The sequence below is a fragment of the Protomyctophum bolini genome (genome assembly GCF_963924005.1).
Source record: "Protomyctophum bolini genome assembly, chromosome: 7".
NCBI lineage: Eukaryota > Metazoa > Chordata > Actinopteri > Myctophiformes > Myctophidae > Protomyctophum > Protomyctophum bolini.
In genome coordinates this window covers 21,805,378-21,821,078 of record NC_137868.1, presented here as the reverse complement: position 1 = coordinate 21,821,078, position 15,701 = coordinate 21,805,378, and the positions used below count along the sequence as shown (strand labels likewise).

The 15,701-nt window shown below is 38.5% G+C and overlaps 1 protein-coding gene across 2 annotated transcripts in view; it reads right to left on the bottom strand.

The window, feature by feature from the left end:
• Positions 1 to 979: 979 nt before the first annotated feature.
• Positions 980 to 15,701, bottom strand: part of phf1 (PHD finger protein 1) — an 18,036-nt gene continuing 3,314 nt past the window's right edge. Inside the window, exons 5-15 of one of the 2 annotated variants that reach the window (XM_080769011.1) lie at positions 14,613 to 14,707; positions 13,964 to 14,112; positions 13,375 to 13,470; positions 12,031 to 12,099; positions 11,476 to 11,599; positions 10,879 to 10,946; positions 10,125 to 10,262; positions 8,343 to 8,421; positions 6,847 to 6,962; positions 5,097 to 5,183; positions 980 to 4,284 (exon numbers count right to left, since the gene is read on the bottom strand). In XM_080769011.1, the coding sequence (XP_080625137.1) occupies positions 3,906 to 4,284; positions 5,097 to 5,183; positions 6,847 to 6,962; positions 8,343 to 8,421; positions 10,125 to 10,262; positions 10,879 to 10,946; positions 11,476 to 11,599; positions 12,031 to 12,099; positions 13,375 to 13,470; positions 13,964 to 14,112; positions 14,613 to 14,707 (1,400 nt within the window). In that variant the 3' untranslated portion in view covers positions 980 to 3,905. The remainder of the gene's footprint in view (positions 4,285 to 5,096; positions 5,184 to 6,846; positions 6,963 to 8,342; positions 8,422 to 10,124; positions 10,263 to 10,878; positions 10,947 to 11,475; positions 11,600 to 12,030; positions 12,100 to 13,374; positions 13,471 to 13,963; positions 14,113 to 14,612; positions 14,708 to 15,701) is intronic. The other variant, XM_080769012.1, reaches the window with a different exon arrangement.

Genomic DNA, 15,701 nt, shown 5'->3' with positions numbered 1-15,701 from the left:
CCATTCTGGGTCCGGAAACGGTACATTTCTTTGCATTGACCCCAGTAGAAGGGCTCCAGCTGTGAATTTTACACCTCTCCCGCTTAGCGAAGACTGGGGTGTGGTACAGGACATCTCCCTGAACACGTGGGTATGTCCAGATAGTTGCCTCGCGGAGCCGTCTTTTGTACAGTGTCCATTCTGGGTCCAGAAACGGTACATTTCTTTGCATTGACCCCAGTAGAAGGGCTGCTGCTGTGAATTTTACACCTCTCCCGCTTAGCGGAGACTGTGGGGTGGTAGAGGACATCTCCCTGAACGCGTGGGTATGTCCAGATAGTTGCCTCGCGGAGCCGTCTTTTGTCCAGTGTCCACTTTATAAAGTCCATGCACTCCAGTGAATAGCATTTATCCATTTAGATAACTTTTTTATGTTATTTAATTACTTATTTTTACACAGAAACATAATGTGTGTCTTTACAATAACTGTAATGTAATAATAAAACTAATAATGTAATGTAATAATTATTTAATTAACGAATTAAATATCCTTATTTTATTCTGAAGGCAACCGGATGTCTTAAATTAGCTAGCTCTCAGACAGGAAGTTCTAAATTAGCTCATAAGACGGAGCCCAGAACCGTAATGGCGTTCCAGTGTTTTACCCGGCCAGCCTACCTGCAGTGGTCCCAATCTTGAGATGGGACTACCACCTGGCGGTTGCGATTAGCAATCGCAGGGAAATAGTAATAGATCACGGACGATGAAAAGCTGTGATTGATCCCACACTTCCTACAAGGCTACACAGTCGGTTGTTGGGTCCCACTCCCTTGCTTTGAAAATTGATAGGGCCACCTCAAAATAAATGATGTACAATAACAAAATATATATCTGATATTTATTAAACATCCAGTATGTCTGTCTGTCTATAAAGATCTTCTCCATCCAGTGTGTATATACAGTATCTGTCAGTTTCATAGGCACTGCAATGTTCTGAAGACAAGTGATTTATTTGTTACAATGTTTTTGTTTTAATTTTCCATGTTACATATTAGGTGTGTAAATGCAGGATATACATGTACAAACATAATTTTCCAAAAATACATCAAACTAAACATGGACTTGACTACAAAACAGAAACAGACTATTACCTCTCCAGAAAATGTTCTTTCTCAAATTCACATTTCTTATTTCCTCCTGATTTGTTTAGTAGTCTTTCCTGTCTACTATTATCTGGTTGAGTTCCATTGAGAACATGAGCTAACAAGCACTTGAAGGGTATAGACAAACCATTGAAAATACACAAATACATTCATTACCATCTTCTAGAACAGTTCAACACAACCCTTTCTAATCAACTACAGTCAAAGTCACTGAGCATTTAAAATGGAAATTTACATCATTTCAGTTTCTTGAAATGTTTGTTGTCTGCAGCTTTAAACGCTACCACATTTCCGAAGCGTAGTGCAGAGATAGTGTAATTCGGAAAAGAAAGTCAACATAAAAATAAAGTCTCAGGGTTTTGTATTGAAATGATCCCAACAGTATAAATGCCTCTTTTGAACATAACAGACTACACTACAGGCCTTTGTGTAGTAAAAATCGACACATTCAAACATGCCAGTTTTACCGAACAAATTAACAAATTCCTGAAATAAAATTCTGTATAAAATATAAACTCTGAAACTTGCACTACAGTATTACGGATTTGTGCAACCTGCTTTAACAAAGGTGTCTATAAGCCTAATTCCAGAAACCCATTTACTAATATAAGCACATCTCATCTGTTTGTCTGAGAAGAGTTTAAACTATCAACCAAACTGAATGTTATTTCTGTAAGTTATCATAGATCATAAACAACGTGCCATGGTTTTGTATCTGAGTTAGGAATTGGGCCTAATACTAACATCTTTGTCTGTATTGAAATGCGGAATATAAGAATTGACTAATTTTAGTCTATGACCTGATTATGAACAACAGCAGAACAGTATGTGAGCTCTTATGTCTTGGCCTATCACTGATTTTGTGGAAAAAAAACACTCATCCAAAGTTGAAACAATTATGTCAAAATAATTTCCAGTCAGATTACTTCAAAGGACAACATATGTTTTTTTCTTTGTTATTGTTTGTATAGGCGAAATTACAATAGCTTTATTCCAGCGTATTTATCTTTGCATTAATGTATTTTATGGGAAGTGCATACTAATGCAACAGAGTAGCCTTGTCTGAATGGGGGATTCTCACTGGTATGAGCAGTATTTGTTTGGGTTGTGTTACACCAACATGACTGTCTTGCCTTACTGGCCAAGATGATTATGTCAAAACTTTCAACATTTTATAGAGACCTAAGACCTTACATTGTATGATTAAGCACGTCCAATAGAACGGGTATATTACAATACACTGGAATAGGGCCATTAAACAGTAATATGATACCCTTGTCTGTTTGGAATGCACAATGCAGCTTTTGTTTCAAATATGCTTTATCATCATGGGTCCACGTTGGCTACTGATGTATTTATTTATCAGATGAGGAAGAGCCACCAATCATCCAAGACCAGCACGATCTCGACTGTCCCTTGAGTGGTCGATTTAGGTAGGCACTATGCAACCACATCCAAATAAAATAAAGTCCTTTGATCATAACAATATATTGTGAATATATAATTCTATCTATAAAACAAAAGCCCCCTTGTGGCTTCTAATTCTAATACATATATAGTAGTACTCTAGATGTAAGTAATGTATGCCAAAATCTAATGTAACAAACTGGTAACCCCGTAGTAACATACAGTATGTATAGAATCTCTTCACATACAATACAGTGTAGAGAAAGAAATACGTAAATCTCAAAGTAATTTGTTGTTTTTGGGTGCTTACTCAAATAATAGAAAACTTAGGAGGTAGTCAGAAACTGTGCTAGGCCTCTATTTAAATCCCTAAAAGTGCTAAGAAAATGTGTAGGAGAGATGCATGAGCAAACTATCACCCTTGAACAAGGCACTAAAAACCCCAATTTCAATGAAGAGTATTATGATCTGGGCAGCCACCCAGTGTGAAAGAGTATAAACACTCACTACCTTACCCTATTTTATTATTATATGGCAAGTGATAAGATTGTTAGCGTATGATGCAAATTAACAAAAGCTACAACACTTTTTGTCATTTTGTGAGCAATTAACGCAGCCAAGCGCTATCATCCCAGTTCCTCCATGTTTCAAGCTGACATCGATCAGTGCTAATTTGCTAGGCTCATTGTCCCACTGAGCTCAACAGGAACATTAGCCAAGGGCTGATGAATGAACAATCACAAGTGTGGCATTTGATGGAAGTAGTGTTAGCAGCTATAGGCTGTTTGACTTGTTTGTGACCTCAATATCAATTCACTAATTGCAAACGTTGTAATATACACTAGGGCCAAGAATTCGATTTTCAAGTTGGGGTTCCCATGCTTTTTCAACAATTGATTTATTAAATAATGACTTAATTAAGTATTAATCTTTTGAATAAACTGTTATGGGACATGATGGTTAATTTGGTCATTATGGACATTCCTCTGAATGTCCTTAATGACTTAATTCTAATTATAGTGTCCCAAACAACAACAAAGTAGCAGAGTGTTTATATATTTCTCTGTCATTGTAAAATATATAAATGCAAAGGCATATTCCAAAGTTAACAGTACAAATATAAGAGAAACACTAGCAAAGAGGGGTTCTAGTAACAAGTAGTAGTGATATTATAATCATCTAGAATAGAGGCGATGATGAGAGCAACCTGGATTTGCAACGTGTTAGATTTTGTTGTTTTGTTTTGCTTGTACTTCAAACACTACAGCACTACAGGTACACATTTGTGTAAATTTCAAAACATCCCCTAAATCTGCTTCTCTTTCCTCACCTTTTTCCTTTCTCTCTCTTTCTTTCTCAGTACACGCTCACGTTCCCCCACTCCACGAGGTACTGCACCTTCCCGTCTGGCGTGACACGTCTCGCCAAAATCCGCACCGCCTCCCCTCCTCCCCAGCTCCTCGCCGCCGGCCCGTCCCCCCCAATTCCCATGCCACCTCCTCCGGCTCCACCTCCACCACCTCCCCCTCCTCCCCCGCCTACTACACCCCCTCCACCCATGCTGGCCTGGTAAGGGTCTAGGTCGCGCAGGAGGAGGGACGGACAGGGCTCCAGCTGCTTCTGGCCTGCTTGGTGTTGGTGGTGATGCTGGTGGAGGTGGTGGTGGTGATGGTTGGCATTGGAGTTGGGAGAGTAGGGCACACAGGGTGGTGGTACTCTGCAAGACTCCTCCACGCTAGAGAAAAATGGGGACGTGGGAGGGGCCATGAAGGAATGGATAGAAAGAGGAATATTGGCTCATTGAGGTACAGTATGTTCAAAGGATGAAATAATTAAATTTAACCAAAACTAATGAAATAATGAAAACTAGATGGAGGGTGGGCACAAATCAGTCAGCTCTATATACGGGTACAAAATGAGGCATGCCCATAGTTGGGCATATACTGAGGTCATCATCGATCTCCATATATAGGCATGAAAGAGACAAGGACTGACAGATACAGGTATCTCCATATATCCGGACATATTGTCGGATTGGCGGTGCGACATACTATAGGTGTGAGGGTTGCGCAATGACCTGAACTCTAGATGTGAGGGCATAGTGGTCCGAACCTCTAGTTTCATACATAAACCTATTGAGCGTGATATGAAATGATCTAGCTTCCTTTATCACCTATGCCAGTTTCAACTGTGAATATTTAATGAATTACTATGTAAAATGAAATAAAAATAAGTAACTACCGGTAATGAAAAATGCTAAACTATAATTACTGTAGTAGGGATTCCAATATCATTCTAAAGTAAAAATAAAATGGTATGATCACTGAGCTGGTCATTTAAAATAAATCTTCAACAATTTTTGAAAATGTAAAATGTTGTAACATTTTTGACAATGAGGACATGCCCAAAATAGCCTTGTTACTGTAAAAAGTAAAAGTAAAATTTCCATCATAGTAGGCCTACATAAACACTCAAACTAAATTAAATAAGGTTGACTATCTCAGCATGCAGAAATGTTCCATCTTTAAATGATGATGAGAAAGTAACCTATTGTAGTGGTGTAGGGTCCTGGAGAGTGCAGTGTTCCCATTGTAAGTTGGGTGGTAGAGGGCAAACATCCTCTTAGGGGGAGAACTGCGAAGAGGATGTGCAAATTATTCAATAGAATGTACATAAGCATCATGAAATTACTCAAAATAATATCCCAGAAAACGAGTCATGTTTCAAAAGAACAGAAAAGGACGGGTTTCCCAAAGAGATGCTGACTCGGTGCGGTCCTTGCGAAGGCTCCGCTAAGAAGGGGGTGCGGTCCTTGCGATTGCGTAGCCTCCGACTTTTTAGTTACGGGTGTTTCCCGAAAGCGCACCTAAGGGCCTCTCTCAACACATGCAGTATCTTAAGCGGTCTGAGCTGTCCTATCAATCGATGCCAGTCTAAATAACATACTTATAAGTACATGCTTGCAAATTAAGTTTGGCTGTAACAAGTGGGATTGTACTCGGCCCATCAATAAAATAATTCTGAAAATGATCCAGCTTTAAAGGTAGTGTACTGTAAGTGCTTTTCTTTGGTTAAATTAATTGTAAACACCTCTATATTGTGATAGTACTCATTGCTATAGACTGTTCAGTAACAGGAGTCTCCATGTCGATCCAACTTTTCATTATAAAGAAAATGCATGTTCAGGTTGAGATACCAATTTTATCCAATCAGGATAGAGAACGCAGTCAGGATACAGATTAAACAAGTGGAATTGGAAGTGATGACACAAAGCAATGAACAGACAAAATTGGAACTGGAACGCTATAAAAATTAAGCTGATTAATGGCTACTCTCTCCTGATTGGGTGAAATTTCGTCACCTACCTAAAAATGTATTTTCTGTTTATTAAAGAGCTGGAGAGACAGGGAGACTCCTGTTACTGAACAAACACTCTATAGCAATGATTACTATCACAATATAGTGATTTAACCTATTAACAAAATACTTTTTGTTTTAACCAAAATTTTTCACTATACCTTTAGTGTTGTTGGTAACTGTGACCCAATGGCAGTTGCAAGCAGTTGCATTTGTGTGGTTGACCTTAAAACTGTTTTGTTGCAAGGAGTTGCGACTAGTTGCAAGGAGTTGCAACTGGTGAGGTTTGGGCTTTGGGCTTAAAAGGCTTTCGGGAAACTGGTTTGCTGCTAAGCAAAACCAGTACGATATTGCGCAACGCTTTGCACTTCCTGAAATAGTTTTGGGAAAACCCGGCCAGTATCTCTTACAATAGATAGAAGTTTTGTATGTGGTAGAGTTTGCGTTACCTGACCATGATGTAACTCCAAATATTGGTGAGATATCCTCAATATTTGCACAGTGAAACGGGTCTCAAAGCCAGAGTTATAACACAGAAATGCATTTCAATTTCAACAATCTCCTGCCAATGTATAAAAATACAAAACCAGACACAACAATGAAATTAATATAACAGGAAGAAGATCCAGATCTGAATCACTGTCTTTGTTATTGCATGTGTATAACATGATAACGATACTATCATGTCAGAATCGGCTTTGTTTGCATGCTAAAAGAGACTTGTTTCGCTGTGCAATGTAAGTCAATGGGGAGAAAAATGGATTATACATTTAAACAATAAGATATCTCTCCAATATTTGGACTGGAGTTGCATGGCAGGGCAACTTCAAAACACAAACCTCTATCAAATTTTGACATTCAAGCCTATCTATCAACAAGGCAAAACACTGCCAAAAACACTTGCAGAAACAAATTAACCTCAAGATAAAGTACTCCTCACCCCAGATTTAGCTCTTCTTCTGACTTCCTGGAGTTGTAGAGGCTGGCCCCTCCCATGTAGCCATGGCAACATGGCAGCAACTCGATGGGGTTGGCAGGGACTGGGGGTGGACAAGGCTGGGTACAAGAGGCACACACACTGTGTTTGGATGCCAACATGATCACAGGAGCCAATCAAACATTAATACCTTACTGGTCGGTCATGCATAATACAATCACAGATACAATCACATAAACTGCATTTGGGGTATTCAATGTGAGCAATAAAAGCACCCATTAATAGTATAATACTGTATGTATGTATGTATGTATGTATGTGCGTGCATGCATGCATGCATGCATGCATGCATGCATGCATGCATGCGTGCGTGCGTGCGTGCGTGCATCTGTGCCTGTGTGTGTGTTGTATAAATGGTTTAGAACCTAAAATACACCATCATCACATTCATGTGTTGCCTATGGTTGATATAAAAAATACCATTTCATTAGATACAGTATATGATAGATGTAGGTAAAAGTCCCATCCAATGGCTCATCAGGCATAGCAGTAGGATGTCCTGTTTAAATGGATCACCTCAACTTAGGCAGCTTTCCTCAAGCACAGGCTCATGGACCGTGGTAAGCAAAAACATCAGACCATCGTCAGAACCATCGCTCAATGGAAACGTCAGTGGGCGGGATAGGCCTTTAACGCTTTAGCATTCTTCACCGCTGAACTGTGACATACACGGTATCACGCTAGCCTGTATCATTTTCCTGTTCTAGCAATACCGTTAGGGTGGCAGATTATTATTATTCAGTGGCTTTATTCAGTGTCTGTGCCTTTAAATGGATGTGCTCCGTCAATGCCGCACTGTCAAGGTGCCAACACCACCTGGCCAAACTGTAATCGACTGCAAAGTGCAGTTGGAAGCATGCCCAGGCTACACATATCAGCATTCTTTCCCAACTCGCTTTCCCCCCTCTATTACCGACCAGGAACCCCTCCAACATGGCCAACATTAACGTCAGTGATGGGGCTACAATAGGCCTGGATGTGCCTCTGTTAAAATAGGATTGCTCGGTAATGCATATTGTTTCAGGATTACTGTATGTGCCCATGTATGAAGGAGTGTATAGTGTAAGAGGATACAATTCAACTGTATTCATGGTTAAGAATATAGTATAAAAATAGTAACTATGACACGTAATATTGACTGATTCAGTGTGAGCTGCTCGGAGTTGGGTTTGATGATGATGTGCCGCCTTGAACTGCAGATATTAATAAAATACATTAAGTAGGCATAGACTAGTATATACATTTAAAAAGATGTGTTTTTATTAAACATGTTACCGTATCTGTACCTCAGGCACTGGCCACAACCAGGCAGATAACAACAGACCCATAAATGGCAAAAATCTAAAGTGCTAAGCTGCACTCTGCTTTGAAGACAAGAGCCTCTACACAAGGCCCCTACCACACTACACCACATCCCAGTTATAGATGGAAGAACTGACCTGTGTTTCCATGATGCGTCGCTTTGATTTACGGGAGTCTGGCCCCCCCGCTCTCCTCTGGCAAGGCAGTGACAATGGGCTGAAGAGCACACACACACACACACACACACACACACACACACACACACACACACACACACACACACACACACACACACACACACACACACACACACACACACACACACACACACACACACACACACACACACACACACAGGTATGCACATAAATAAGCTTGCATGCATGCACTCCAACAAATATACACCATGCACGTACTGTATGCATGCATGCATACATACAATATAGTACAATCCGTTGTTTCTCAAATGGGGGTACGTGTACCCCTTATGGGTACACAGAAGTGCTAAAGACCGGTATGTGAGAGAAAGTGGGAAATGGAAGAATTTATTTTGCTGTTATATCCAATAATAAAGCATTGACAAACTGTGTGAACCTGCTGATCTGTAGGGTGTTAATCAAAAATGTGACTGGCACAACTGTAATTGAATAGTAGCAATTTACACATTATTTGAATCTAACTAACATCTAATATCTAAACTGGATTTAATGAGATGTTATGGCCACATATTTAAATAAATCTGCTAAGGAAAATATTTCACTCCATTTCTTATTTGTAATGTTTATAATATATATATATATATATATATATATATATATATATATATATATATAAATAAATAAATATATATATATACAGTACACACACACACACACACACACACACACACACACACACACACACACACATGATAGCTATGGTTTTCTCTTGCAGTTTCTAAGCAAAATATTGTAGTCTGTAAAGGGGGTGCTTGGATTCAGAACTCAAGGAAATAGAGTAATGGCACCCAAAACGTTTGAGAACCACTGCACTAATACACTTGCACGCAAACACACACTAAAGAAACATTCACAAATAAATGTGCAAGCACACAATCAGGTAAGCAGGTTGAGTGCACAGACACAAACACAGACAGTGCTGCCATGAATAACCTACAGTGCGGCACTGTGTAAATAAGATTTGTGCTGTGGATTTGTACGTGTTTGACAAGACTCCAATCTCATAAAGTAAGACTGAACAAAATACATGGATCTATCTTCAGAGAGTCTGAACATCATGGGTAACCAAGTTGAACATTATCATCATTATTATTAGTAATACTAATAATAATAATAATAATAATAATAATAATATTTTATTTATTCATTTATCTCCAACTGTCCTACCTTTCCTCATTCATTTTCTGTTACATTGTTTAGCTTTTTCTTTGTTTTGAACTTTTCCACCTTGCTCTAATTTGTGTATCTGCCACTTCCCATAGTTACAGTACATGGTAATTCTAGTGACAGGAATATAATGCGTATATCTTGTGTCTGGGTTCTATGGCTTTGACCTTCTCATTATTCTCGCCTGCTTGTAGTTTGGTGATCAAGGGATTTAAGATTATTCTACTGTTGGCTCTTGAAAAGAACACCAGCTTAACAATTACAATTTAAAGGATGTAAGAAGGAACAGTGAGTGTGAAGGAAATCGTCTGGAAAGGCACGGGACGAATGCACACGCATAAGCACACACAAGTGCACACATGCACATTGGATTTCTCTTTTAAAAGAATATTAGTCATTGGTGAATTAATTGTCACATGAAAATTGCATTATTTTATACCTACGTTAATTGTTCATGCATAATGACGATATGCCTGGTGGGAGCCCTGGAGCTCATATTCAGATAAGAGTTGAAAAGAGAGCCATCGTCCTTACTCTGACCTTCTGCGGTGTGTAATGTTGATGGGTGGGTCTGCTATGAGGGGAGACGAATCAGATGTGAGTGGAGGCGGAGCTCGGACCTGGAGTCCAAATAGACATTTCTTCTTTTTAATCTCCTTCCCGGAGACAAACCTGGATGAAGCAATACAAACCCAAAATCACAGGAACAAATTACCTGAGGTTTGTAGTTACACCTTGTAGAATGCAGACATTGAAACTTAAAGAATCCGTTATTATCTCCGGCAGGCCGTGAACTATATTATTATGATTCTGTTTTTTCCCTGCGTGTGTCTGTCTGTGTTAATGTTGCAAACCGCTGGACCGATCAGCATTAAACATTTTGTGCAGGCTGCCAATAGGCCTATAGGGTTTAACCCTCAAATATGTTTCCAATCTATCAGCAACTATGCTTTTTATTTTTGCCTTACTCCTAATCCTTAAACTTCTTTGCTTTCTTTTATTTTTTTGCTTTTTTACTATTTTGAAAAACATTTTAAATAGTTCAAATAGCCAATCGACAAGCTCACGTGTCGAATTTTATTCATATTAAATTACCAATTTTAGGTTTCCAAATACATAATTTTACAAAGACAGTCTAACCCACTACAGTTTTTGGCTTTTATGTCCAACCTTAACCGTATTATCAGATTAGATACTAAGAAGTATACCACTATTCAAAGGGCACTATTCATCAAATCCAATAATGTGTGGCCTGTGTTTATTCTTCTCATCATATGCAGCGTCTTACCTGTCCTTGTGGGAGTTTAGAGCGTTGAGCAAATTGTGACAGCGGTCTTGCCTTGGTGTGTCAGAGAGCTGGAGAAATGAGAATGAAAAGTTATATTTACACAGAGGATGGCAATCAGACAGGAAACCATAGAGCACACTATAATTCTTTACACTCACTGACAAGAATATGGAAAATATGGAAAATACTTGATGCAGCTGTCATTGGAGAAGTACATGATTGACTGCTACCATATGTCATAGCAAACATTTGCTTTTGAAAATATCTTACAGGAAACTGCCAATAAGTTTATGAATTCAGACAACGACCGAGAAACTGATGTCATGGACACAAACATTTGCTTTATTCTATAATATTGGATATAACATATACCCGTCATTTTGAGTCTTGGTTCTAGTGCTTTTTGTGGCCAGTGCCATAAATATTGATGGTTCCAGACCCAGAGTATAGGAACATTTAGATATTCTTAAATCGTGCATTTTCTTTCCTTTAGTGTCATAATGAGGGGCTAATGGGCTCTCAGTTGTTAATACTAAATTGCTGGCAGAATTTCACGTAATTTCATCATTGCCTTATAAGTGTGGGAAATATCAATACCTCGCCTAGAAGCAGTGACTCCCAATTCTCATTGGTGAAGGACAGGATTTCATGGTCAAAATCAAAGTATTTCCTCTTGCAGCACAGTGAGAGATGGTAGAGCACCAAATGAGCCAAATCCACCCTGTTTTATAACAGGAAAAAAACAAACAATAGAAAACAAAATAGCAAAAGTTAACAAATTAATATTTCTAATAAGATCACACAATCACATTTACACTTAAAAAGCTGTGTGACTTTAAAGCTAATTCGTTGTTTTTTGGAAAGCACACACAATGTATGTTGTAACAACATTGTATGTTAAAGCATGAAGTAATTACACCTGTGTGATACAGTAATAATTATATATATTTATTTTATTAACTTTTTTGGCCAAAATGACAACACAAACTTTTGTTTTAATCTAGCCTATGTTCCTTGTGTTTTTATGCCAACTCGTTAAAGGAGTTGGTTTCATAAATAAACCTGAACTTATAGTTGGTATAAACTTAGCTAGTACTATTCTCTTTCAACAAGCTGTGTGAATAATGCTGAGCATAATGATGTAGAGCTCACCATGTCATGGGTAATCTTTGGATGGTCTCTAGGCCATTGGCACAAACTGAGCACTGGAACTGGTAAAACCTAAAACACATCCACACGGTAGTTTGGCAACACTTAACAATGAGCATTTTCTAGTGTATTAAAAGTTTGCATTAACCTGTGGAATATTTTAATCATATAATAATTGTGTTAGCATTTCACAAAAATAGTACTTGCATTATGCTGCACGCCCAAAATATTTGAGAAAGATGAACATTAACAAACAACATACACATTTTGGTATTTAGGTTACAAATAGGTTAACACAGGTTTATATAAAATAATCAAACCCTGGTGAACCATTTATAATAGTTGTTACAGGAAATTGGTTTGGTAGGCCAAGGAAGTGTCTCATGTTGTGTTTCATGTTTTATATTTTTTAAGATATTTAACTTTAATTTCATTATGGAAGTCAATAAATGGCAGTTGTATTGGGCTGAAACCTTGCCCAAATACTGAGTCATAGACATCACACCAGACAACATAGACTGGCAACATGAAGTCCATGATCCACATGAAGCCATGGTGTTATTAGATTTCTACAATTGTATGATGTTTTCTTCTTTTCTTCTTTTAAGCCGAGCTGTTCTTTTATTCAAGGTCTTTGGATTTGTTTTTAATCTCTCCTGCACAATAATTCATTTTTTCTCTCCTTCATATATACAGTACTTGATCATGGCACAGGTACAAATAAACCATATTACAGTAATAGACTGGTATGCCTATGGCACTATTAGGCAGGTACACCCTGATATACGGTCATGCGTGACACTGAACCAGAGAGCTCATATCGCAACGTTATACTGTCTAGGCATTAGTCTTTTTCTATGCATCTGTATGCTGAAGGTCATTGGAAAGATGAGGAAACACAGTGACACATGCTTACTATTCAAACTGTGAACTCACTCTTCCCTTCCCCATCACCTTCTCAGCAGATGTTGTAACAAACACGCCTCATTCAACCTGACTGTCGATCTAAATTTAATCCCTCCAATTTTGCGTTCGCAGACTTGATAGAAACACAGTGTCAAGATGGGTGTAAAAGACAGTCAGATAACACAGAAGATGAATGAATGACAAAAATAACTTAATGGAAGGCTATGTTTTATTACACACATGAGATGCAGACTATGGCACAGTATACTGTATGGCAGGGTCATCATTTGTAGAATTAAATGTACTGTACTGTATAAACTATTAAGTTCTATGTGAATGTAAAATATTGCCCCTTAGTCTGTATTACTTCACATGGCAACAACTTCCTGCACATTTCAGTCAGTACTTGATTCAAACAAATATCAATGGTGTTTAAGTTACCTGTCGCCATACAGTAAAGGTTTGGTTAGACACTGGGTGCAGGCTTCATGGAACCACTGACCACAACTTCCACACTGTAACATTTTCAGATTCCACCTGTAATATAAAATTAGAAATATGAAACACACTCCTGGGTAAACATAATGAATCTGATTTCTGTGGGTCACCTAACAAGATTCTTACGCAGGATTAAGGCTGAGGACTGCAGTAAAGACTACAGTATCCATTGCGTTTAGCTCTAGAATGCATCTACTGAACAGGTGTAAGCTTTGTCTGGCTCCAAGAAAAAAGGGTATTGCAGACATAAATCACAAACTATTTACATAAACTATTCATAGTTTGTTTTACCCTACTTTGGTGCCACATGCTTGGTGTTAGCCACATGGGGCAATGTAATGAATATAATATAATAAAAATGTCGCCAATCACATCTTTTTGGAATAATTAAACACAATACAAATTACTTGCAAATAGCTACTATTTGACTCAGGACTGAAAAATATGCATAAGAAAATCTAAAGAATTTCAAAAATGGCTAGAGCATTACTAAAAGGTATACGTTCAAACTGGCCTCCACACTGTCACTCACTCTCCAGGCCCGGCACAGTAGCAGTAACACTGTTGCTGATTGGTCAGATGCTGCGGATCCCAGTCTAAAGATGACAGTTGATATGGTAGGCGGAGTTTCATGAACTGCATGAGTCGAGCGAAGCGCCCTCGCTTGAGCGCCCCACCTCTCTGAAACATGTTTTGGACAAAACCCATTGGTCAGTGACCCCTCCAATCACAGTCATGTTATAGCAATTTGTGGCCGATTACATTTTGGAGGAAACGGTCCAGAAAAAGCAATTTATCTCTGTCTATTGTAGGTCAGTTGTGGGAGACAGAGTCTGAGACACTGAAATATGGACAATGAGATACAGACATTGACTGATTGACAATTAACCAGGGTGCTTTCTCATCTCACATACAGTATACAGAATTGGAGCATGCGTGATTGATTGACTTTAAATGGATCGTCTTGACTTTCATGTAGTTTTTCAGAATCATAACTATTGATTGGCCATGACTTCTCAGACGCAATGTAGGCCATATGATACTGAAGTCAATACTGTCCAAATTAGTGTGGTTACCCACACACAGGAATGGTAGTTGTAGTGAAACCTGATATATTTGACTGGATTACCCCACAGGTCCATACTAAATGTGTTTTTTTTATGTATGATTAGTAGCCCGACCTTGGTTGCGACTGCAAACACACATTGTCGACATATCCAGGAATCGCTGTCAGCTTCTGGTTCAATGGCTGGCGTGTGACACTCTGGATGATAACCTGTTATGGGAGGAAAAGATAGAGCTTGGAGGGCAGGACGGAGATAAATAGTATCACAGCACCATGCTGTGTTCTATGCTAATTTAGATTAGTGGTTATTTCATTCAATTGTGACATTGGTTGTTATCTGTTGCATTGCTTATCGTCTTTGTTGGGCAGACACCATATTATACGTATTTCCGTTCAACATTTTATGTTTTTCCCCATAAATTATTACCCTTTGTCGTTCAACAGTGCCACACAAAAGAAGTGTCCCATCATGACGCGTTACATGTTGTGTACTTGTAGATCTGCTAATTTCGTCATTTTTGAAACATTTTAAATCTGTGTTTAAGTCTGTCTGTGGGCTTACTGGGCTAACACGCAGGAGTGTGTAGCAGCTGGGCTCATATATTAAGAAGACATTCTCAATAATGGGCTACCTCCATTTTCGGGGTAAACAACAGTTTGTTTTGTGGATGTCCTTGGTGGTGGGTGTATATTTCTATGACTTCTTGCTGTGATCTGACAGCTGTGGTTCCCTTTAGGATTAATAAAGTGCATGCATACATCATCTTAGCTCATCTTGTGATACCTTACCTTATCACAGTCCTGCCACACTTTAATATCCTAAGATCTAAATAGCTTTATCTGCAAATGTGGCAGCTCCAATATGTTTGACTTAATGATTCCTTTCACTCTCATTGCATGGTGAAACAGATCTCAAAATCACACTTTTAACATAAACTAACAAAGCAGATTTTGCCAATATATCAAAGTGCTGGTACATAATTTGGGGGAAAATACAATATTCATGGTATTTATGATCTTCTGTATTCCTCTTAACCTATAAGCTATCTAGCACAACAAAAATCGTTAGGTCACCAAGAACAGTGTTAATGTGAGTAGCAATCCTGCCGCCAGTAGGCAAAATATACAGAAAAGAAAGTAACAGGTAACAGGTCTTTTATATATTGCCACAATCCGTTTGCTCCAATTTGTTTATGTGATAATA